The sequence below is a fragment of the Anopheles marshallii genome, chromosome 3 (assembly GCF_943734725.1).
Source record: "Anopheles marshallii chromosome 3, idAnoMarsDA_429_01, whole genome shotgun sequence".
NCBI classification, from domain to species: Eukaryota; Metazoa; Arthropoda; class Insecta; order Diptera; family Culicidae; genus Anopheles; species Anopheles marshallii.
The window spans coordinates 19,794,800-19,820,182 of NC_071327.1; the positions used below are offsets into that span (position 1 = coordinate 19,794,800).

The 25,383-nt window shown below is 45.2% G+C and overlaps 1 protein-coding gene across 1 annotated transcript in view; it reads left to right on the forward strand.

Moving 5' to 3' along the window:
- LOC128710849 (tyrosine-protein kinase Dnt-like) overlaps positions 1-24,511 on the forward strand; it is an 83,445-nt gene extending 58,934 nt beyond the window's left edge. Inside the window, exons 2-6 of the mRNA XM_053805704.1 lie at positions 22,524-22,890; positions 22,977-23,732; positions 23,807-24,026; positions 24,238-24,314; positions 24,400-24,511. Coding sequence (XP_053661679.1) covers positions 22,524-22,890; positions 22,977-23,732; positions 23,807-24,026; positions 24,238-24,314; positions 24,400-24,511 — 1,532 coding nt within the window. The remainder of the gene's footprint in view (positions 1-22,523; positions 22,891-22,976; positions 23,733-23,806; positions 24,027-24,237; positions 24,315-24,399) is intronic.
- The last annotated feature ends 872 nt before the right edge of the window (positions 24,512-25,383 follow it).

Sequence of the window (25,383 nt, forward strand, 5' to 3'; positions counted from 1 at the left end):
GCATCATAACTCACAGCGTCCTTGGACAACGGCGTGCTCTAATCCTTGAGACCGGACAGCCCAAAACGGGATCATCCCGAATCCGGTGCAGTGCAAAGTTTAAGTGGCTAACGGGGGGTTATTTTTTCTCCAGCCAAACATAAACGATTCTGTGCAAACAAGCTCTGGTGTGTGCAAAACCCGGTGCATATTGCAATCGATATACGCGGTCACTCTCTTTTCTTCCCCTTATGTCATTCGTTTTGCCGGCCTAGAGCTACCGGGAACAAGGGGATGAACATGAGACACGCGTTTGCAATAAATCTGCCTGTCAAGGTACCGTTTGCCACAGAGATCCAGCAAAGGTTTGATTGGGTGGCTGGCGTTTGGGAACGTCAGTAGTGAACCAAAAAAAAACGATCAACTCACACTGCACTTAAGCGCGCGCGTGTGTAGATGCTGCCGTATGGACTGGCAGGACATTTCCCAGACATAACACCGGCGATGATCCCCGAGCAGTGATTTCGAAATATTAAATTGGCGCACAATCGTCTCGCCCTCTCGAGGGAATGGAACGAAATATCAATTTAAAATCTCACCCCACCATGGGGAAAGTGTTCTTATGTGAGGAAACTAGGGAAAGAAGCTGCTCGTCACGTGCCACAACTGTGTGCGCTAGCGGTGAAGAACGCTCCAGGGATGCGTTTTGTCGTGAAAAATGTACCCTTCTTCGGGACGATCTTTGGTAGGCGAGCAATGGAGGGATTAAAATGTGCGATGCGACACCGTGCGTGCTGTCAAAAATGTCGAAGCAAAGAGGTACAAAAAAACGCAATTACTAGTATCACGTGTCGCCGGAAAACATTGGAGAATGTAGTTTTGGTTGGCGCAAGGCACACACTACGCCCAACACAAACACCAACGCCTTCGGTCGAGTTGAGTTTGATTTATTCTTCGTCAAAACGGTGGCAACACCAGTGTCGAAAGTGATCAACTTTTTACGTCGCGGTGTCTGGTGTTTTGGGCACAACGGTGTGTGTAAATAATGCAAGCGGTGGATCAGTTGTGTGACAGGTTTCTAATACGCTAAACAAATTCCCTTTCTATTACCCTTTTTGCACCATATTTCTACATTGTTGCCATTCGTCTGTCAAACCAGTCGAACCATGTGTCACGTGTGTGATGGAATGATTGACTTTGAAAATACCTCCAGTTCTTCAGAGCTGCTCACAGACAGAGATGACAGAGCGATAGACATTAATAATGCAAAGCTCATTAAATATATTAAACTCACAGTGCGCAACATGCTATCAGGAAAATAGGACATGCAGAGCAATTGTTTTCCCTCCTGGCCATTCATCTTCACGATGCTAATCCTTTAAATTCCTCAGGAATCCTGGGATTTCCTCAAGCATCCCAATTGCACTTCAATTACCACAGTCGGTGGGGTCTTCGCACCGCCATAAGCCACTGCTATATGATGCTGTCAGTTGATATTAAAACTACACCACATCCACATTCACCACCCCGACCTGAGCCCGTGCCCATTGAGAATTAATTTGTGGATGCATTTATTGCAATCTGGGCTCTGCAAGACAAACAATAAATTAATTCACTTAAACACACACTCACACGCAACGGAAGGGTTTTGCGTTTTTTTTTTCTTTTTGTGCGGTTTTGTACATCCTCTCGATCGTGAAATTTAATTTGCGTCCCTCCGCAACGATGTGCTAGTTTGAGAAACGGCTTTTGCGTGTTCGTGTTGTGGCGCAAAAGTTATGAGTTGTGTGTACATCGGCGAGATCGTGGAATCGAGAGCGTGTAATCGTAAATTGAAAAGCCGTAAAGTTCATCCCTTTTGTCAGAAAGGAAGGAACAACGCAGTGCCGTGTAGAACACCGGAGGTTCTAAAGACCCTGGAACTCTTGAACTGGAACCCGGGGCGGGGAAAGGAGTCCGAAGACCGATCGGTTTGTTAGCGAATGAGAAAGTGTTTGGGCAGTGTTTTGTGACCGACCGACGCGCAGACTTGTGGGCCACCCGTTGTGAGAGGGGTTTCGCCCGTGTACAGCCTTAGAATGCGATCGTGTATGTCGGTCCGGTCCTTCCCACGGAACGATTCTTAACTTCTCCACAGCGGGACCATTCTCAGCGGGTGGGTGAATCGAAAAGGAACTCGGCTCGTTTGCGGGCGAACGAACAGCGGAGTTCTAGCCCGAAAAGAACGATAACGAGGCACAAACTCGGTGGAATCGGTGTTGAAACCGAACACCCTCCACATGGGGGGGCCAGTCGGGGGGAGAAAACAAGATTTTAAGATTCTCCATAAACACATCGGTGCTTGGTGCCTGGGAAACGCACCATTTTGGCACACACACACACACGCACACTACCCCTCGTCGGTTCGATCATCCACACCGATTGAGAACCTTTCAAACGTTTCCATTTCGATCGATCGGTTTTGGCACGGTACACTTTTGCCGATGTTTCGATCGTGTATTGGGCAACGCGCCGCGTTAAGATCGTCTTCACACTTGGCGGGGTTTGTTTTTTTTTTTTATGTGCTGTTGCTTAACCAGACCGATGTGAGAAACCGGACCGCTGCACACTCAATATTTATTCTTCATAAATTCAAATCTCAATCAAACGTTAAATAAATACTGGGCCCCGAATGTAAACAAGCGAAACGAATTGGATTTCATGCACTCGAGCGCACTCGAAAAGCCTTCCTCCAGTGGAAAGAATGAGGTGAAAAATAAAGGAAAGAAGTTATGAAGTTATGAAAAAGAACGTGAAAAATGAAGAAGAATACGACCGCATCGTCTTATAAGATCAACGTTATAAAATTTAAATTTTTAAAGCAGAAACAAGTGGAAGTGTGTGTGTGTGAGAAGGAGAAGGCAAAACACCCAAACACACTCGGCATGGAGAGTTGGAAAAAAAGGAGAAGTGTTATGATTTCTTTTACGCTTCTCATAGTTTTTTTTTGTTTCCTCTTTTTTTACTTTGGTTTCGGGTTTGACTTCGATCGCGAGTATTTTTTTTTCACGGGGATTATATCAGCATAATCTTGTTAAAAGAAATTTTGCACGATTTTCGGGGGTCTGACGCCGGGCCTCGGTGGGATGTGTTGGAGGTAATAAATTGAAAGATGTTTAACCACTTGTAGTTGCGTGCAGGCCGGTTTGGTGAAGGGGATACGAACGTGGGAAACGGGAAAGACAGGTGTGATAACGCCCTTCTTTCACCGATGGAAGGAAGGTTCTTGTTACAATGCAACTCCTTCTCCAGCTCTCGGTCAGCAATGTTTGTGGTTTGTGGCTTTTTTTTGCTTACGATTTGCAGAGTTGCAGTCGGGCAGTTTGTTTATTTGTTTCCTGTTTTATTTTCATCTCTCGACGTGTGTGAGTAATGCAATTGGACCGCGCGTCTGGCGGCCCTCCCGTGACGATCTACTGTTTGCCTTTTTGCATGTAGTTTTTGATTAATCAAACAAACTTCACCATCGTATTTTTCTAACTTGCAGTTTTATCGTTTTCACTAACAATGTTTCCTTTTTTTTCTCTTTACAGGTAAGCCATAAAACAAAAATCAAACAAACAACAGCTCTCTTTTGGGGGTTTTGGAAGGTATGGTGACAATTATGTGATATCAATTCCACTCAACCGATAGCAAACCGATAAATGTGTTTTCCACGCAATATATATGCATGAAACTATAGACACACAAAAAAAAATACCGTAATGATCGTTTTGTTAGTTGGGCAGTTGAAATTGGCATGGAAAAACTCAACAATCCAATGCCTAGTGATGTGAAACAACCGCTCCCCGGCAGGAAACAAACAAAAACTTCAACGTGCCGTGAATTGCAACCTCAAACGATTTATCGTGCAAAACGTTTGTCAACCATCACAATCAAACTGCACCACAGCGGTGTGTTGCGGAATGGTAACCGTGTCCGGTTCCGCGTTTTTGAGTGCGCCAAGTGTATTTGCCACCAGCCAAGCTTACCATCCGCACACTTAAATGGTTATTGTGACGGTGAGCAGGACGCGGGTGGAGTGAGACAGGGGGTTTGCGGTTACGAAATATCAATTTACAAAAACCGCCCACACAAAACCCAATGTCAATCAAAAAGGTTGGCCGCAAAACGTTGGATAGTGGTAGCAGTTGCAATTTTGTGTGTTTTTTTTTTTTGCTGTCTTTCAGTTTTACCACCCCGAAAACCCTTCGGGGCCGTATTGAATTGACCAGCGAGAAGGACCCGTGATGAAGGTATAAAAACAACCCGATCACATACGTCACCATCAGTCACACGCTGCCTGGGATATACGAAACATTCAATATAAACTGCAGCAATCGTTTCAATCGCTTGTCGGGCTTCTGTTTAGATACAGGCAGGTTGGTTTTGTTGGTTCTGCTTGTGCGAATAGAATACCACCAAGAGACATCCACCGCTGGTTGATGCTTTAAAAAAGCGCTGCAAATCCCCAACACTAAAACCACCACGAGTTCGTCATTTGAAAAGCACATTTTCATCAAACCCATCCCAGCAAGCCGGGGCGTTCGAAGACGATGCGATTTAGAATCACGCTTCTGAATGGGAGAGCAGCATTCCAATCACCTCGCCAAGGCATCATCGAATAGTTTCGCATTCTAAAGGACTTTTCCCGCTTTTCTTTTTTTTTCTACTCCCAACAATCAAGCGAAAGTTTGTCCCAAACGGCAACATCTCGCTGCTTGTTGTCTGCCTGTAGCAAAACCAATGTGGCAATTCCGGGTCTCTCACTCCCACCGCCCAAACCCAATCCCAATCGAAGGTGGGAAAGTTGGTTTTTCTTTCGGTGGGTTGTTTTTTTTTTTCGCCAGAGCTCAACTTTGAACACCACTGCGCCTGATGGTGTGTTATGGTATCGAACCCACGGACACACGCTTACACAAACGGTGCTTTCTTTCGGAGCATGTTCCGGCACACATGAGCAGCTCGTCCACCATTCGACCACCTGATCACTTGATTAATGATGCAACTTCGGTGAATAAACATTTCCCTCCCGGTTGTAGCTGTTTTTTTTCTTCTCCTTCTGGTGGATGCTTTTGATAAAACAGGATGCCCATTTTCATCAGCCCAACCGTGTCCACTGTGCTAAGCCATTAGCGGAAGTAGACATGCTTCTTACCGGTCTCTCTCTCACTCTGGAAGCATCAGTTTGATGGACGGAGATCTCGGAGTATTGGTATCCATGCCGTTCGGTGGAGATGTCTCGCTTCCATAAATCACTACCCTAGTGTACCGCCACCATGTGGAACCGGCAGAATTCTCCTGGCGGTCAACGTGGTCAAAGTGTGTGTGGTTGAGGAAGGTGATCACAAAATGGAGAAGCAAGCGTAAAACCTCCGTCGTCGTGGTCACCGTTGTCGTCCATGTCCACGTTGTTTGATGGAGTTTTATCAACTTACCGGAAGTTCGGTTGCCTTCCTGCTTCACCGCTGCAAATAGTTCAACCTGGTTGGGAGAGGGGAGGGAACTCAATGATAAAGGGCTGTCCGGTGGCAGACAGCACCGGTAATGCCACCCGATCAGTTCTTGCAGCTCCTCACTCGGTCGGTTGGGTTGTGTCAGGAATTTAAATTAATGACATCTCCACCGGACAGAGCTTTACGTTGCTGTTGGCCAACACCATGGCATAATGATGCAGAAATTACCGTCCGGGCGGGGGTTGAGCATACCGTCTCCACCTGTTCGGAGTGGCATGAGTAAACTAAATTTTTTCTATCAATCAATCGAAGCTTCAGGATCACCTGGCCATGAGTTGAGCTACCCTGTAAAAGCGGGATAGGAAGTCTTCACCAGAATTACTTATCGTTTAACTGCATCGCTTTGCCGTCGTAAGGATGAACAAGATCGAGAGCATCTAAATCCTTACGGACGGTTATGGTCTGGGCTACCCAATGAGTGTTGCGAAGGGTTGAGGGCTTTGTTATCTCAAAGGAATGATTACTATTCTTCACTAATGGATGCGCCTCCGTGGAACAACGGGCAAAACACGCAAACTTGGAACCCTGCTCGATGGCATCATTTTGGAAGAAAACCCCCACACAACAGCAGTTTCTTCGGAGACACACAACCGGGCAACCATTAGACAACACGTAGTGCTATAAATTTATAAAGCCCTGGTCCAAGTGTAAGCCTAAACAATAAATCGTATAATCTGCCAGACCTTCGAGATGAGATGCACTTTGGATTAAGCTTTCGCCTTTTGCGTGTTTGTGCGGACATGGCTGGTACTAGTTTCCATCAAGAAGCACCATCGTCATCGTATTAAACACATTCCGCCGCATTGTCCCATACCGGTGGGATATGATAGCCGTAGCGGCCACTATTATGCATGCTTTGGCGAACACTTGCCGTTCAGTATTTTCTTACCACTGCCACGTTTAAAGGAAGGTGTTGTTTATGTCCCAGTGTTTTTGGGCGGGCTGTGAGCGAGTGCGGAGAGTTAATTAAAACCGGTAGCCCGGTCATAAAAATAAACATTAGTCCTCCGTGGAAAACATAGCTGTGCGTAGCGAAGCACCAACGCCACCGGCGTACGGGAACGTTTTAAAAATTCCTTCCAGCCACGCACCCGGTATGCAAGAAGAATTCTCCTTACCTTCCTGCAGCCAGTGTTACCGTTTCGAATTTCATCCAGGCGGATGCTACTGTGTTTTTTGTAGTGTGCAACTGCTGGTAAACTACTCAGAAGTACCAAACTTTCAATCGCACTGCACCGGATGAACTAAGGCAATACGGTTCGTTTTAATTAGTCGTTCGTTTAATGCCAGAATCGATCATGCCTTCATTTGATAGCCCCGGAAGTCATGCAGGGTGGTAGTGTGTAAAATATTGGAACATTCATAGAGATACCCGGAACATCCATCGCCCGGTGCTTGGTGTATGCAGATTCAATTTAAGGATTGTTTTCGAACGTTGTTCGTCCGCTCAATTCCTGGTGGAGAAAAAGCACAAAAACCTCGCGCGCACACACGGGCACTTACCCGAGCGAAGTTCAAGATGTCGGAAAAGAGCATAAAACCCAACGGAACGGCTAATTTATTGCCCCTGGAGTAGCGTGGACGTGCCGGTTTTCCACGGCTTGTTTCCACGGTCAATACCAACTGGCGATCCCCGGTGCAGGAGTTTTTTTTTTCTTCCGGGGAAGCGAACGTGCATGGGATGGAAAACCTAACCTAGTCGTCGCCACATAACCTATCCGCAAGTCTCGTTCCCAAGTCATTAAATTAATCGGATTACCGGTCACCCGGTCGATCGCAATGCTGGTGCTCTAGCAGGAAAAAAAATGGAGAGTGAAACCTATCCGGAAGACGTGATTCAGAGCACCGGAGAGGGCAGACTAGAATTGCTCGGATGAACGGAGAACCTCGCTGGCCATAAATCTCGTCCGAACGTTCGGTAATCTGAACGCGGGGTCTAGGTGATATTTTGTGAACGCGCACAAAATTCAGGGGGTTTTTTATTCTTCGACTCCATCATGATCCGCCAGCCGATCAGCCGAGTGGATATGAAGATGTTGACTGCCTTGACGAGTTGCCAACACAAACAAGCAGAGATCTTCCCGACGGTTTTTGTTGTTGTTGTTGTCGCTTTCGTTGACATTTTTCTGGACCTGAGTGGCCCGGAAAATGATTCCATCAACTGCTCTAAGGCTCGTAAAATGTGCCCATCGATATTTGATGGAATTCCTGAAACTCGTTTCTGGCAAATGAAGCTTACCAGGCTACATGCAGCAGAACAATTGGTGGCGTCGCACTGAACAGCGTCCAACAACACGTTCGCCACATCGTACGCAATGTCGGCAATGGCATTAAAATTACACAATTTTCCACCACTGAAGCATATTTTTGTACCGCACCTTCATGTACGCAGTTGCGAATGCATGCAATTCGCATAAATTTCGCATCACTTGTCACACACATTTCGGGTGTCAAAATGAGGGGGAGGCATTCAAAGCCGCCACCCCCCCCCTCCCCTCTGTCTGGTGGGACATTCGATTGGGAAAATGGAAACCGAGATTTATCATGGAATTAGTTATCGATTCGGAGTTTGATTTCAGACGGTGATGAAGCGTGTGCTGCGTTTTTTTTTTATCATCAGTGGTAAATTAAAATATGTAACACACATCAGAGCAACAGTGGAGTACACATTTCCAAGAAGCATCCGGCACAATGCCAATGTTACCGGCGTGCATAATTTAATGCCATCCGGCAGAACTGGACTACATTCTGCTACGATGAAGGGATAGTACATTTTGGGATGAAATTACAAAACGTCATCCAATTTCAGCATAATGTACTGAATTCATTTCGTTGCCCAAGAATCGACCACCGCACGCACGCAACACGCTTCAGAGATTTACCCAATGTCTGGATTTAATTGGCCGAATGGGTTGCCATGTACGGGGCTTGACTTTAATCTGCAACGAGTATTCCGAGGACGGCTTATGGGCGGTCGGTAGGAAGGGATTTTGTTTTAATCGATGAATGCATTTCAGCCCATTCCGTGGCGCTGCCCTGCCGAATCCGGAGGGCGCTAGAGCGAAATATGCATGCGTTGGCAGGTGCCGGGTGGACGAATTTCATTAATACGCTAAATGAATTGCTACTCATTATTATTATTTTCGTCCTGATGTCCCGTACCCGGCCCGGCATACGGCCGGAATTGATTGTTTCTTAATTATATTACAAACAAGCCGCGCTAAGGGGTGGGGTTTATTGGACAAAAAAAGGATTGGTTTCATTTGGTATTTGAAAGTGGGGTTTTTGGTGTCTCTTTTTAAAGACTGGTTTAAAAAAGGCATTTCATACCATTCGCTACATGCTACTCAGGAATATCGATTGTTTTCTCATTCGGGGGTGCTTGATTAATTGCTTCTGCTAGGTTTAAAATTTTGCTGGATTTAAACTCATTAATTTTTTCACTTAAAAATCTCGAAAGATTGGCGAAATCACCTACAGTGCGTAGCATAACTGTAAGGCTTCTTTTTACATAAAAATAATGGAATGAATTGAAATGACAAATAAAATTGATCTTCTCCGAGGTAGTAAAGATTTAAAATAGTCTTTTTTAACCTTCAAAACCGCAACCATAAAACGATAAGTACAAGACCTCGCGAAAATTCTGTGAAAAAGTTTTAAATATATCTTAATATGACAGAGGTTTGTACAATGTTATCTACGGTTTTAGAAGTTCAGGATGCATTTCAAACGATTTACGATCATTTGAGATGTGTTTATATATTCTTGGATTATATTCATGCTCTGGATAGTATATCTGCATTCTACCTACATGCTTAAAATGGTTATTTTTTTCAACATTAGAATCAACAAAATACCACAAATTACGATTTCAAAAGTTAATAGAAATTACAGTTGGAATTAAAACAACTTCAACTTTTTCTTGTATTCGCAAAAAAAAAACAAGTTGCCCTATAATTATGTTACACACTGCTTAGCATCAATGTGTTTTTTATTCTTTCTTTACATTGTTAACAGCAATAAGGGTCCATATTCTGTAAAAATTGGACCATGTGTGTAAAGTGGCCCACATAAGCATACCCAGTAAAAATTATTACACCATATCTTCCTGAGGTGCCATACAACCCTTAACCATAAGCTGCTGTGAAATCAATCTCCAGAACTCAAGAGAACGGACGATAATGTCACCAAATGAGTGTGAAAAGTTAGATCGATTGTTTAAATAATTTTAAGTGCGTCATACATTCATCACAGGAGCGATCATTCGAAGACCACTACTGCTTGTTTGAAACAATCACCCCTGTATGCAAAAGAGTTTACTTCCCTTGTGCCTGCCTATTGAAACACACCAAAATCAGAGCACCTCCTTTAACTTTCCGTCGTTTGTGGTTCCGGGACGATGGCACTTACCGGGATCGTTCGAACAGTGGCAAATACACTTCATCACGACGTGAGGCACCATTCGCCGTACAACCATCAATTATAATCATCGAGAAAATGCAGCCTGCCTTTGGGAGGAGGGCGGGTGTTCAAGTAGAACAAATGGTGAAATGGCCAAATCGAGTGGTCCGAACACACTTCAATCGGTGGTCCTTCAATTAAGCTCATCTCTCAGCGCCGCCGTTATCCACGGGACATCGACGTATGTGACACTTTGTCACACGCCTTCAGGACTTCTGGCACTGAACGATCGTTGCCAATGCAGTCCAGCATGAAACCAGAACAAATCGAACAATGCAAAACACACATCATTTCGCACTTTGCCTTCCTGTTGTTCACTAGAATGCATTTTATCGAACGATTTTTTTTTTATGTTCCGACATTGTGCACTATTCGTACGTTTGCTGCAAAAATAACAAGCAGGGAGGAAAATGGCAACAATGCATAAATGGCAAATTCGTCCTATTTTTTTCCATGCTGTCCCACCAAACATCACGCTTAACGCCCGGTAACGGACCGTTACAAATGTTCACCCCTCGGTGACGGATGCGTGAAAGTTTGGAGGGAGTGTAACGAGACCCCTAAGGATGGAATTACAACAACAGTATCGAGGAGATTTGTATGCTGGTGGTGTGTTGCCACCGCCGCTAGCACACCTACCGTGACTGTGAACAACACTCCTTCAAAATATTGAACTCTCACACCAGGGCGCACGCACCTTGTCAACTGTCAGCTCTCAGAATCGCACTATGACGTGTGGCAATAGTAGAAACTATGGGGTGCGGCGTTATAGATTTGTAAGGCGCTAACAAGCGAATACCCGCGACCGTGCTGGATGTGGCAAAATCTCTCCATACCCGCACTATGATAATTTAATCGCCCAGGCTTACATCAAGCTAAAGATGTCGACCATTTGTTTTTTTGGCACCTATTCCTCCTTTCATTCATTCATTCATTTATTCCCGCACTTATTCACACACTCCCGTCCGTTTGGTGGTGGCCCCGTTGGTGCTTCGGAATGATAGGCATGTGGTCCCCAGCAATGGTGATTACCGTCGGGCAACGGTGTACCGTGTGTGAGAGGCGCGTAATGTAATTACATTTTTCCGTGAAATGCTCAATGAAAATGTATTTAGCTGAGGTTATGAGACCGGACGACGGGCGGTCATGTATTTGCACTGCGCTGCTTGCAAGCACATATGTCGGGCGTGTATGTGGTGCAAACGAAGGGCAACGAACCGTGAAATTGAAGCGCCGGGAAAACAGCACATCGGACCGAGGGCGAAAGGACACATGCCCCACGCGTTTCGATTGATGACCCAAGAACGAGGGGTTTTCGTAATCGAATTTGCGTACAGCATCGCGTATTGGGTCAGGGGTTCGATGATGTCCAGGGGTCGGCGGTGGAAATGAGTTGAAGGATATGCGCCGGTGGACACTATAAGGGTGCGTGAGGATTGTGATTTAACAATTTCATTACATTTTTTTTAAATGATTTTGGGTTTTGGACCGGGAGTATTATAGACCAGAATTACATGTTTGTTAGGGCTGCTGATTACAGGCTGTTTTTGTTTGGTTTGTTTACATTTTAAATCATTACTAAGGATGCGATTTTACAATTGGTTCAATTTCAACTGTTTACCCATCTGGTTTGGTTCTTCATTTGCTATAAATCGTTCTCTTCTTGCTATAAATCCTAACTTGCACGCTAGTTGCCTAAATTTAGGCGCCATCGCGTTTTTTCCGATTTAATTTTCAACCGCTTGGAACATGGACAAGCATTCTCAATTACAACGAACCAAATCAGCTTAAAGTTCCAAATGTTTGCGCCCGTCTGGAAACAAACGTTTCCACTTTAAACTTTCGCCAGATTTGCCTTCAACGTGGTGTAGACGGTTTCCCCACCGTCTAAGTATGGTGAACATTGCTGCTTGCCACATTACCGGGAAATCCTATTTATTGAGCTAAGGTTTTGCTTTCTTTTTTTTTTTAAAGGAAAGCAAATTATTTCCCTGAATCCAATCATCACGTGCCGCGCCTCTTCGATTGTGCGCTAAATTTTCGGCAGATTATTGACTCAAACACTCGTCGCCCTGGGCGCGTCGTCCGCGAAGGTTTTTGCGGAAATCGTCCACTTTTCCAATGAAAATCGTTGACAATTGACGCTCGTTACTGGATGCGATGCCAGCGTTGGGGGCAGTTTTCCATCGAAAGAAAATCCCACTCTCTCTCTCCCCCGCTTTCTCTCTCGCTCTGTTGGGAAAAGAAAAGTTTTCTGTTATTATAATTTTCCGTATCGCCGTCGGAAGCCACCCTGACCATTATACGTGCTTTTTGCTGTTCCGTAAGCAAAACACAAGTGGCCGCTTTCCATACATACTCCTGCAGGATGGAGAAGATCCTTTTTTTTCTACCGGATCCTAAGGAAACTAAGTCCCAAAGCGCATTACTTACCACGTTTCGCGCGTTCCAAAGGGGGAGTTTGATGTCCAGGCACGATGAATGAGAATGGGACGCTTTTAAAACTGGGGAGACGACAAGACACGTTTTCACCTCACGCTCTATCGAAAACAGTGGTTCCCATGGCGAGACAGAGTACGAGTGCTCGGAATTTTAGCGCATTACAACAATCTAAGGATGTCAGGACCGGGAGTTCGAGGGGCGACCGAGCCATTTAGAGCGAAACGAACCGGCTTTCTTCTCGCGGGTGGCTCGCGTGCCAAGTCACCCGGGCAGCATAATTTCTTGGCATAATAAGCTTAAAATATCTTCAAATTCTTCCTCGTTCATACACGGACATACACACACAGCCGTCCGTGTCCAACCTTTCTCGTGTAAATGTCAAACAAAACGTCACCATCGTGACACATTTTGGCGAATATCTTTCGCGACAGCTCTGGCGACGCCGATCGGTGTTTGCGATCGTACATCATAATGAGTCCGTGCAGCAAGCAGGAGGAGCATAACTCGACTTTGCTTCCCAAAACCCCCGGCCACCCGGCGTGGGGTGATGACTTCCAAGGAAAACAACGAAACAAGCAGTTTATACACGCCTCCTGTCAATTTCGATGAAAGATGATTTTACTTCACACTAAGTTTCATCGAGGCGTTGCAACCCCTTACCAGCCGCCCTTTTTCCCAAGACGTGTACAACCTTCCGTGACCACCGTGCGGGGTTTCCTACGTATGGAAGGAATTTGTCATTCAGGAGCACGCCAAAATGAAATGTGTAGCATTTAATTAACATCGTTTGCGACGTTGGAAAAGAAGGATCCTTAAAGACAGCGCGCCAAGAAGCAGCCTGATGCCATGTTGTGCTATTTGTGTTCCCTGACCCGGTAAGCGCTGGTGAAGCTCCATCCCATCTCCCATCCCAGGCGCACACATCTGCCACCATCCTGTCGGTTCTAATTTAATTATTATTAGCAAACCTGAAGCGCTATTGGCCACGAGTGTCTGTCCTCCCATCAGATGGCAGCGGGACCGCAAACCGCCCATACCACGTGGAACCAGTGGAACGTTTAAGGTTGATATCTTTTTTTTTTATTTGTGCTCCTATTCTCTGAAGAGGAAACCGGCCAAATCAAATCCATCACTGGCAGCACTAACGATGGGCGGACAGATTTTCCAATTGAGTGCCGTGTCTGCAGCAGCATAATTGCTTAAGAAGGTGGAAGTAGTGGCCGCGTGTTTGTACGCTGGTGGGGTAATTAGTTGATGCGGTACTGGACCAATTTGTCGATGGATGATTAGCTGCAGGCTCAATGAAGGGAAAAGCGTGGAAAAATTGGGTGAGATCTTTAGCTGATTCGGAGAAAACAGTCTTTTGGAAAGTAACGTTAGAAGATGGGCAATGAATTATAGCCTTCCTTTTATTGGTAAAGTTTTATCACTTAATTGAGTTAAATGGCGTACGGTGTTTAAGTCTATTATCATTCTAAACATTGTGCCAAACAATTGTTATTCCAATCTCGAAAACCAGCACAATTAATCACGCTGCCAATTGTGAGTTGTGGCACTTTTTTCCTGTAGGTCAACTTAAGCCAAGAATATTACATTTACGTTGGTGGTTTACTAATTACACCGACAGATGTCGGGTGCAGTATGATGTACGGTGCCAATACCCCCAGATGCATTTGTTCCCATGAGAAACCGCAACAAGATACATCAGGAACACCTCCAGCACATGTATAACCGTAAAAATAGTTTGTGGCTTTCGGCAGATTTCCATCTGCCTGTGCCGTAAGTGCCTTCAAACTTCAACCGAAAGACATTCCAAATAGAGTCTCCCGTGTTGTCGACTATCTCCCGGTCCTGTTACTGACCATATCGATCCGGTTTTTCTCACATCTGGCACGGTCACTCCCCGTGGGGGTGATGGATGGCGGATGAATGCTAAAGCGATCCGTGGTAAGGCTGTGAGAAGCGATCAGAGAGAAAAAAAAACCTTCCAAACCTCCATCCATCTAACCATCGGGAAAACAATCGACGAATGGTGATGATTTCCAGACCACTTATGTTGCGCAAAACGTCTCCGCCCCACGATTTCCCCGAAGCGATTTCCTATTCGCAAACCGCACAACCGGGACTTCTGCCAACACCTCATCCCGCCTTTTTCCCGCCCGAACGGAATGAAATTAATTAAACGAAGAAATTAATTGAAAAGATGCTCGTTCGTCCAAACCGCACAACCGACAGCGGATGTGGAACCGGTGGGAGATTACAGACAATCCCGGAAGGCGGATCATTTGAGGATGTGAAGTGGGTACTAGTGGGATTTTCATTTCGATTTCCTCACGGTGAATCCTTTGGCGTGTAGAAAACTATCCACCAAAACCATACAATCTATGCATATTAAACTGGAAAATCATTTCCCATTCTGACCAGCAGCATACTGTCAGCATTGGAACGCTGGAGATGAACCGTTTTTATCCACCTCGTAAGCCTTCCTTTTTTGTGTGGATAAGAGGATGGAAATAAAAAAAGGATTCTCATTTGTGCCATTTAGTTTTTTTTTTTTTGTTTAGCTCACTTTCTGTCTATTCCAACACGCGCATCAAGTAAATATGTCACAGAAACACAACTTTACCGGTCCCGGTCCGCAGCATAACCCGGGGGCCCGAGATGGTTTCCAGCGCTCAGAAGTATATTATGTGAATGGAATAAATTTTCTGCTGACAGTCCATAATTCTCCTTTTGGTTGGAGTCTTTCTTTTTCCTTGCTTGCTTGCTTTACGTGGTCCTTCATACCCGCGCGACCAGGATTTGAACGAAATTAAGCAATTAATTCTAATTAAAGCAGAGCACGACCGCACCGCGAGAAGCACCGGATCTGATTTAGCAGACTGCTCTGCAGCCAAAACAGTGTCGCCCGGAACAAAAACGGCACCAAGGAAAATGCGTAAAACACACCGGTACCTTTAAAGGCTTTTTGTCCGGGGTTGGTTTTCATTCGATCGCGCAAGCTTTACGATCGAGTGTGCTTTGCCGGACACTGCTGGTGAAGCTATGCGGCACAGCCACGGTGTCGCCAGCGCGGTGCGGCTTGTCGAAGATTCATCTCGTCGTGTCTGAAGGCTTGCCCGGGTGTAATTAATCATTCCGCTAATTTCGGCGACCACGGACCATAGTCTGCTGGAGCTACTTCCTTGTGACCGACGCCCTCTCAGGCTCCCACAACGAAGACTTATGCAGCAAAGGAAACCCAAACACGAACTCGGTGACATTTCGTATTTAAATCTCTACTCTACGTCTGTCTCGACCACGTCTTATCGTAGCTGCCCGAATAAAGTGTAAATTTTAAGGAACTTTACCACGGAACACACCCGTGTCTTTCGAAAGTGAAAAGTCGACAAAGGATTGCGCCATTCCGTGGGGCATGGGGCGAGAAAATGCAAAACGATAGTTTTCCCGACGATGGAAGGAAACTTTTTTTAAATTATAAATTAGCATCGGACTTTTGGGTGGGTTTTCCATCCTCCGCCTGCAACGGAGTGGTGGACGAATTTGTTCAGCAGTGGAAAAGTGATGATTTTAATGCAAGCTTACTGTGCCAACCAAAACCAACTTTACAGACAATGGTGAAGGAAGAAGTGCCTTTTGCTTCATCTTCAATCTTCAACATCTCGGTCGACGTTTGCAAAGATGTGTCGATGTCGTGAAAACCTTTTCTCTTCTCATGTTTTTTCGTTGCATTTTGATTTCTTTTTAGAATCAATACCAAAATGGACTATAAAGTTTAATTATTTTACATAACTTACATCTTATATAGACACCGTCCCATAAAACTTCTAAGTTTTTCCTCTCTCTCACCTTGCCTTTAGTTTTGCATTCTCCTTTATTGCTCTAAGTAAAAACAAAACCTCCCTCCCAAACGTTTTTAGCCCGTCGACGCTCGCAAACGTCGTCAAATGAATGAAGAACAATTAGGTTTGAAGCTGTCAAAAAACGTGTGCCGACGTTTTTACCTTCTTTAATGCGGATTTTATCGTTTGCCAGAGGTTTTTTGTTTGTGGTGCTTCCTGATTTTCTATTATTCCATTTTCACGCTTTTACCCCGGCCAAACCGTTCTATTCTATTCGTGTTTTTTTTAATGCTTACTTTGCGTGCTTTGTTTTGTTCGTAAATGTTGGTCCTATTTTCTACCTGTTTGCGGTTCATTGCATTTTCCTTGGCGTGTTTTATGTTTTCTTTTCCATATGTTTCTGTTTTTTTTTTCTTTTGCCTTTCTTTCGCATCCCGTTTCGTTTGACAGTGTTCGAAACTTATTAGAACATTCTAATAATTAATTAATTAATTAGTTTCTTATTAGAACATTCGCAACCGATTTCTTTCCCATTTTTCTTGTTCTTAACTGCCGCTGGATTGTCGGAAATGGATTCCATTGAAAATTCACTTGTCGAGGTTTCATAAAACAATGATGCCGTTCGCACCGCAACATAGCGCATTTCACACCTTCGCTGTGTGGGCCCCGGCGGCCATTGCTTCCAACGCTTCTTCCCGAGCTGGTGAACTACCGTACATAATGCAGACAAAAATGGTGAAAAACACAAAACAAAACCAAAAAAAAAGAAGCAGTGAAATAAACCCGATTCCGTTCCGGAAGATTATCAGCCTGGGAAACACGGTGACCGACACTCACCTGCAGTACGCATCGGGGTCTGTTCTCACATTTACACTGCTAAACGATCCTCCAGAACGAAGCGGAAAAAAAACATCGAGAAGAAAATTCAATTCCCCAATCTTGCCGGAATCGAGTCCAATTCACACTCAATCATAACGCCTTTTTGTGTGAGATAGCGTGCGGTGCGGTTGGGTTGTAATTGAAAACACAGAAAATAATAAAAAAAAAACACGAACAACTTTTCCAACTCCAGCTGCAAAAAAAGAAACGAACCGCTCCAAAATGCGGGGTGCCCTATTGTTTGTTGAAAAGAAATGCAATTCTACAGCGCTTATCAAGATGCTCTTGCGAATAGCCCAACATAAATGCAGTAAATGGGAGAAAAAGCGGGTGAGAGACGTATCCTAAACTATTGCATTTAACAGTTTCCGTGCCGTTTAACCAACCACAAAACAAGATAAGCATTCAACGAAGATAAATAAACCTGTATTTATAAAGTAGTTCAAAACACAACCAAAAAAAAACAGGAAAAAGAAATGTAAAATAGCACAACACTGCAATGTCTTCGCTTCTAGCGTTCCAATACAATAGAATTCCATTCCAATGTAGTTATTCACTACCGATCCCGGTTCATCTTTATTCGGGTGTACGGTTACCATGGTTGCAAAGTGTCCTCTTTCACGATACATCCTTTGTCAATCAATCACGCCAAACTATTTCTCCTCTCCTTTTTCTGCTCATCAATGATCGACATTTCATCATCGGAATTATTCTCCTTTCTCCTCTCTTTTCCTTCCTTTTGTTAGAAATATGTTGACATTGTTGAATTGAATTCTTAACCGTCTTTAGCTCGCTTTTTCCTATTTCTTACTGTACTAATGTTCAATCTTTATACGTTTGTTGTCCCACACTATCGTTTTTCTTTATTGCTTAAGTTATTTAATTTTATAACACCGTATCAACAGCGGGGAATAAATCCCAACGTTTGATTGAGTTATTGTGTAAGCTTTAGGATTTATCGCTGATTTGTTTTATCTGTGCATTTCACACCATAAACATATTCATCAACCCATTGTTCACCGTCAGCCAAACACAGCAAACAAACGAAGAAAAAAATGGGGGAAAAGGAAAAACAAAACCCAAACGAACGTGTTTTGTTTGTGCTTAAAATTCGTCACATTCGGTTCGGTTTTATGCGTTTGTGTTGATTTTTTCTCTCTCTCTCTCTCTCTTGTGTTTTTTTCTCTTTCTCTCTTTTTTTATCCGATGCATAATCCTCACATTAGCATCCAAATCACTTTTTTTTTCTTTAAACCAATTCCTTTTCTCCTTTACCTTTTATTTTGTCCACTGTGCCCATCGCGTGTCGTCGGACAGCAACCGTCTCTGTTTGTTCGGTCGCATCTGTCAAGCTTCTCTAGTAAATATTTAGTACCGATTCAACCCATCATCGAGGTGTCAACCCGTTTCATCCCCTCCTAACAGCACTCTCATACTCAGAAACAGCTTGGCTAGGGGTGACCTTTTACAAGCTGCAGTAGGGAAGCGACGAACCCTGCTCGTGTGTGCATTACCCGTCCCAGCCTGCTTGGTTGTTTATTAAATTTAATCGGATTATCTCTCAATTTTCTGGTTGATTGTTATTATTATCTTATCCCAAGGTGGTAACGCGGGCAACCGTAAACGGTGTGTGCGAAATAGGGTCCCCACCACCCGGGATGAAGGAAGCAACAAAAAAAAGGAACGATATTTCGGTATTTAATAGACCACTAACCCACCGAACAGTTCCATTCTGCCAGATTGATGCGATTTTCTTCACCCGTGGTTCGTGCGTCGTGCGGTGTCCTTTGGATGAACAATTATTTTCCATCACGCAGAACAAACACTTTGCCTTACCACGTCCCACATCCACGGGATTTGGTGCATTTAATTAGATAAAAACATTTTTACTCTTCGTTCCTTCCTGTCTTTCTCTCTCCCTTACTCGGGTCTCTCGTACTTCATTGTTAATGTCCATAATCACACAAGCACACGGACACGATCGATGCGGGGAAGAACCCTGGATGAAGCAAATCTTCTTCTACCCAAAACCCGAGAATGGGAGGGAAATTAATTCCAAACACCGTTAGTGCGACGAACCGTGAAAAAAGCGAGCTGTGGGAGAAAAATCACCCGAAAAAAAAAACTCACCACCGGGTGGTGCAAGTAGCGCGAGAACAAACCAACGACCAACGGCGTCCAAAAGGCGCCCCAAAGTCTGCACAAATACGCCCGAGAACTGTAGTTTGCCGGGCATGTTGACGGAACCGGTGCGGGCGCGAGAGTGTGTATGCATCATTAAATGTCGCCACATTTTCTTTTTTCTCGGTCGGAAGTTACCCAGTTTCGCATCCGGGGCCGTTTGGTGCAGTTTTGGGCAGTGATTTATATGCCCCCTTTTTTCCACACTTTTCACTGCGTAAATTGAAAACAAAAAAAAACAACAAAAACACAACCCACAATGAAGCAAAAGGTACCATTTTAGTGTGCAAAATGCTGTGCCGCGTGTAAACGGCACATAAGCGAATAGCTAAACCGTGAATGGCGTTGGTGAAAAGGTTAAAATGAACGATTTTACAATGGGATTGTTTTTGTTTCGTTTATGTGGTTTTTGTTGTTGTTGATGCTCCAGCACAAAACACAATGCCGCGTTTCTCGCCGATCCGTGTCTAATGTGCTTTTTCGCGCCCTTTCTAACCACGCGTAAAGCAGCATGACACAACGTGGCGCATCACACAACACAGGGAAAGGGCGAGAGAGTGTGGTGTTTCGCGCGCTAGTTAATTGACGGGCAAATTGTTCTCCAGCGCATGCCGCGATCGCATCTGCTAATGAGAACGGTGTTGAGTAAATGAACGAATGAAACATACCGGACCTGGAGTGCGGATCTTCCGCTTGAAACTTCTGGTGGCCAAACTTGAAAAGCTTGGCTTCGGGGGTTGACTACTGGTTAGAAACATACCTCAACAGAAGATCGTTTAGAATTACAGTGCTCCTGTTTTTATGACTCCTTTGCTGGAGTCCTCAGGAGTCTCTCAAGGGTCAAGGGAGAAGTCTCTCCTCAGTCCACTCTTATTTTTGTTATTTGTATAGACTGTGTGTACTCCCTCCGCCACGAAGTTCATCAGGTTTACGGTTCAAACGAACCCTTTATTAGATCGCTAATGGAGTTCAACAGCTCATATCTCCTGTTCGACTACAATGTCCCTATGTCCGCCTCCTTTCATCCTCATTAGCGTATCTGTTAAATTCCTTTCTTCCCCACATCCCTTAGTTGATAGACATATTTGTTGATCCCTTGCGTCAGACAAATTAATTTTAAATAAAATAAATAAAAAGATCTTTGGAGCTTGTGTTTTGCTAGTATTCTTGAATTTGATCGCCCACAACGAGTTAAAACAAATGTACAATGGGAAGAACAACTGAATAAGATGAATTAATTCGGAGTGAATGAATTACATTAAAGAGTTAACTAGTATACTGATTCTTTGAAGAGTTATTCTTCGGTATAACAATTAATTTAACAATTAATAATTCAATTCGTGCGTTAAACTCTTTGCGATCAACTCACTCATGTGTTATATAATTCATTTATGAATGAGTTGCTTAATGATACCGAGTTTAGGTAATGGATTTAATATCAATCCAGGACATCAAACATAGCTCTGTGAGAAAGATACATCACTAAAGACATACAAGAATTGAGATTGGAATCAACTCACTCGTTGGTGAATTTTATCTCACTCACTAATTCTTACTCAATATGCACATCACTAGTGTGGAATCCTGAAACACCCGTTCGATTGGTTGAAAATCATCAAAGTAGACCACATTTATTTAAAATGAACACCTTCTTTTATATCGGTACAACAACCTCAAAAGGTTTAGGCCTGCCATTTCGGGCTTTTTTTGGCTATGTTTGCCCGTAGCTGGATAGTCTGTCCTGCGTATTGGCCCGGATGGGATTTTGGACCGGTCTTATTGTGTACACCACCGGGACGCCCCGAAATGAACACCCCTAGAGGGAAATATGAACACAAATCGAGTGCTCACAGGAACACCGGAGCGATCGAGTTTGAATAATCCAACCATATTTCTCATTGCGTAAAAGATAGCACGGTTGAACTTTGATTTACTTTAAAAGAACTGCTACTATACCCTACTGGGGAAGTGATTTGTACAATTAATTATACACATCTCTATTGGATCAAAGCACACAAACATCGGTACGACGCTATCCAGATGGAAGTATTTTCCGTTTTTAATCCACCAAATCGTTCCCACCAATCGACCGGGCAAGATTAAGCCAGCGAGCAGCAACATCAACACGGCAATGCAAGAAACAAAAGCCCAATGAAAACAAAAAAAAAAACATGGTGACTGCAGAAGCCACCGGCGGATGCAATTTGAGCGGATTAAAATTTATTTTATAGCAGCTTACTGTCGCATTAAGCAGCAACACACTAACGCCTCATAATTCTTGGGCGATAATTGTCGCACTTTGGCCAACAGTGCCGGTCGGGTCCGGGGGGGGAAGAAGGGAGGGATAAAACCCCGCCACAAAAACGACCTAGTGTGTGATAGAGCCATAACACCGCCACACAGAGGAGGCTGCACTCCATTTTGTTTTGCTTTCTTTTGGCCGATTTTTTTTTATTTTTGAAGCGCTGTGAAATTTGCATCCCATTCACGGAACGAGCATGTTTTTCATGCTTCGTTTGTGTGGCGCTTGTAAAAATGGCATCGCGCTATATTTCCCGTGCGCCGGAGGGTAGCGTATTGTTGCCGTTCTGCTGCGTGGCCGACCACAATGTATGCAGTGTAAGTGTATGTGCGACGGGGAGGAAGATATTAAATGAAATAAACGGGCCGGGAAAGAATCTTAATGTGCGAGTTTTTTTAAACACATTAAACTTAATGCTGAATTATGATCAACAGAATAGTCGGGATGGGTATGTAAATGAGAATAGTTTTAGCTTGCGGTAGGTAGCCAGTGCTTTATGACTGATAAGATGGGTGGAGACGAATAAGCTGTACCGTGTGGGAGGTTTGGGAAGATAAATGATACTGAAAGGAATGCTTAAGAATTTAAATTGCTTAAGCAACTTAAGTTAAAAATGCAACCGTCAACAACAGCAACGCTTAATCGATATGCGTATCAGCGCCAAAACCCTCAAGGATTTCTCTTCAAACATGCGGAATTGCGAATGAACGTATGACAGTTCATTTACGATGACAGTATAACTCATCTTCAAACTCTTCGAAAATGAACACAAATGAACAAATAAATGCCGCATGAATACAGACGCTCCTGGAGCGAACTGATCCACACACGCTATGATCTCTGCTGACATGCCAGAAGTCGTCAAATTATTACTAATATCTGTTCTTTCACTTCCACTTTCAGGACTCTCTGCTGAAATATATTACGTGCGCGAAGGACAGGTGAATGCGTACGCACTGCACTTCACCGTGCCGGTGCCCGCCGACGTGGAGGAGATCTCGTTCACCTGGCAAAGTCTTGCCGATCGTCCGCTGCCCTACCGGATCAACATCGATTCGCCCGATTCGGTCGCCCTGCCAAAGCCGTCGATGAACATATCCTGGCAGGGGGAAATACCCGAGCACATCGAAACGTTCGCTATCGGGTTGCGCTGCAGTGGCCAAAAGTCGGCCGAGGTCGATGTAACGATTACGATCGAGGTAACGCTCGATCGTATGACGGGCAATACCACCGAGCTGCTGTTCCGTCGGAAAAAGATCTGTCTAATGAGGTACGCACAAAGACCGGATCAGAATTCGCTGATGTTGGGTGGATCATAACCGTGTCTAATAATTCTTTTGTGTGAACTCTTTCCAGTGAACATCCGGACGCTACCCAACCCGATCCCTACCTGTTGGAGAATGCTTCCAACGGTCAAAACGGACTGATCACGATCATCATCGGTGGCATACTGGCGATCCTGTTCGTGTCGATCTTCATCATGATCGCGTACTGTGTTCGAGGTTCGTTCAACAGAAAACCACACCACGCGCAGCCTATCCGGACGTCCAGCTTCCAGCGTCTCCAGACACACGCCCCATCAGCACCGTCGTCGATCGTATCACCTCCGTCGATCGCTCCTACCATTGCCACACTTTCCCGCAACCGGATCTACGCCAATGCCGAACCGGAAGAGCTACAGCGCCGCATCTCCGAGCTGACCGTGCAGCGATGCCGCGTACGCCTGTCCAGTCTACTGCAGGAGGGCACATTCGGGCGTGTGTACCGTGGAAGTTACAACGACAGCCAGGAAGTGCTGGTAAAGACAGTCGGTCCGCATGCGTCTCAAATTCAGGTGTCACTCCTGCTGCACGAAGGCATGAGTCTGTACGGTGCACAACACCCAGGCATCCTGTCCGTGTTGGGTGTATCTATCGACGATCATACCGCGCCGTTTCTACTCTATCTGGCACCGGAAAATACGCGCAATTTGAAGATCTTCCTGCAGGAACCGGTTGCACGCACCCTAACCACCATTCAGATCGTTAAGATACAGCTGCAACTGGCGCAAGCTCTTGGCCACCTGCATAGTCACGGTGTCATCCACAAGGACATTGCAGCCCGAAACTGTGTGTAAGTAGCCGGGAATCGATCATCTGTTTGAGTTCGTAACCTAACCTCAATGTTGTGCATCACCTCCATTACAGGATTGACGATCAGCTGCGGGTGAAGCTGGCCGACAACTCACTGTCGCGAGATCTCTTCCCCGGAGACTATTACTGCCTGGGCGATAGTGAAAACCGACCGATCAAGTGGCTAGCGCTTGAATCCATCCAGTTTAAGCAGTTCAGTGAGGCTTCCGACACTTGGGCGTTTGGTGTTCTCATGTGGGAACTGTGCACACTCGCCCGACAACCTTACGCAGAGGTAGGAACTCCGGGATATGATTGTTAATATATTCAGCGTTGGGAATCTGAAGTTTGAACTCCCAACATCTTGTGTTTATGTAATGGAGTTTCCAATTTACTTGGAGCTTCTAATAGTTTTGGACGAATTTCTTCAGAATACGAAGCTATAAGTCTAATATACTGGGTAATTCCTGAGTTCTAATGAGATATCTTCTTTGGCCATTCCCCAGGTCGATCCGTTCGAGATGGAACACTATTTGCGCGATGGTTACCGGTTATCGCAGCCCATCAACTGTCCAGATGAGCTGTAAGTAGTGCAACTGTCACTCTCACCGAGTTGAAGATCTCGGCCCGATATTAACCATTGCCTTCTTCTCCTTCGCTCCCAACAGGTTCGCAATAATGGCCTACTGCTGGACGATGCTACCGATGGAGCGACCCTCGTTCGAGCAGCTGCAAATCTGTCTGCAGGACTTTTACGCCCAGCTGACACGCTACGTCTAGGGATTGCCGAGTCCCGGCCAACGGTTCTACATGTTTCCTACGCCCCGGGCACTATCGTTAAGCTTTAGATTTAGAGTCAAAAACCGATCCCCCGTCACATTGCCTGTACCACCACCATCACTGCCGGTTCCCACGTCACTTACACACGCGAGTCAACCGTCAACCGTCTGCAATACGCTGCCGGCGGCCGGAATCTCGTGACAAAAGGCGGCACCGTTGGCCGCCCTGATCGGGCACGGTATGCTTCCGCCCGCACTGGCATGGAGCTCCGTGTCCACGCTGGCCGCCAGTACGGCCAGGGCCGCCAACGGTGCACGTAAGGGTGGCGGTGGTGGTAAGAAAGCTTTCGGAAAGGAGCAACGGAAGGATCATCATCACCATCATCATCACCATCATCGGTTCCCGAACTTTCGTACGATCGGTCCGAAAGGGGGGAAACCGATGGATCTCACCGACGCTACTGGTGGCGGTGGTAGCGGTGTTGGTGTTGGTGGATGCAGTAGCACTGGGGGTATTGGATCCCTCAGCCTCAGTCAGAAGGTGCTGGAGGAGACGAACGAGAGCGCTGACGGTAGCGAGTCGTCGTCGGTTCAACCGTACATTGTTCCGTGTGCACCGGCACGGTGAACCGTCGGCACGCAGGCCTGCAACACCGTGTTCGTTGTGAATATATCGTGCCAAAAAATTAAGGAAGAATTAAGTCGGTACCCTCCCGCTCCATTGGTCTGCAAGACGAGCCGTCGTCTTACCGGCTGTTTGTTCGTTCGTTTGTTAGTGCTGGTAGATTTTTTATGCTTTTTTGAATAAGATGAAACACACACGGCTTTAGTCAGACCAGGCGAAGGTTAGGAGAGCGTAACTAGGACGATCGT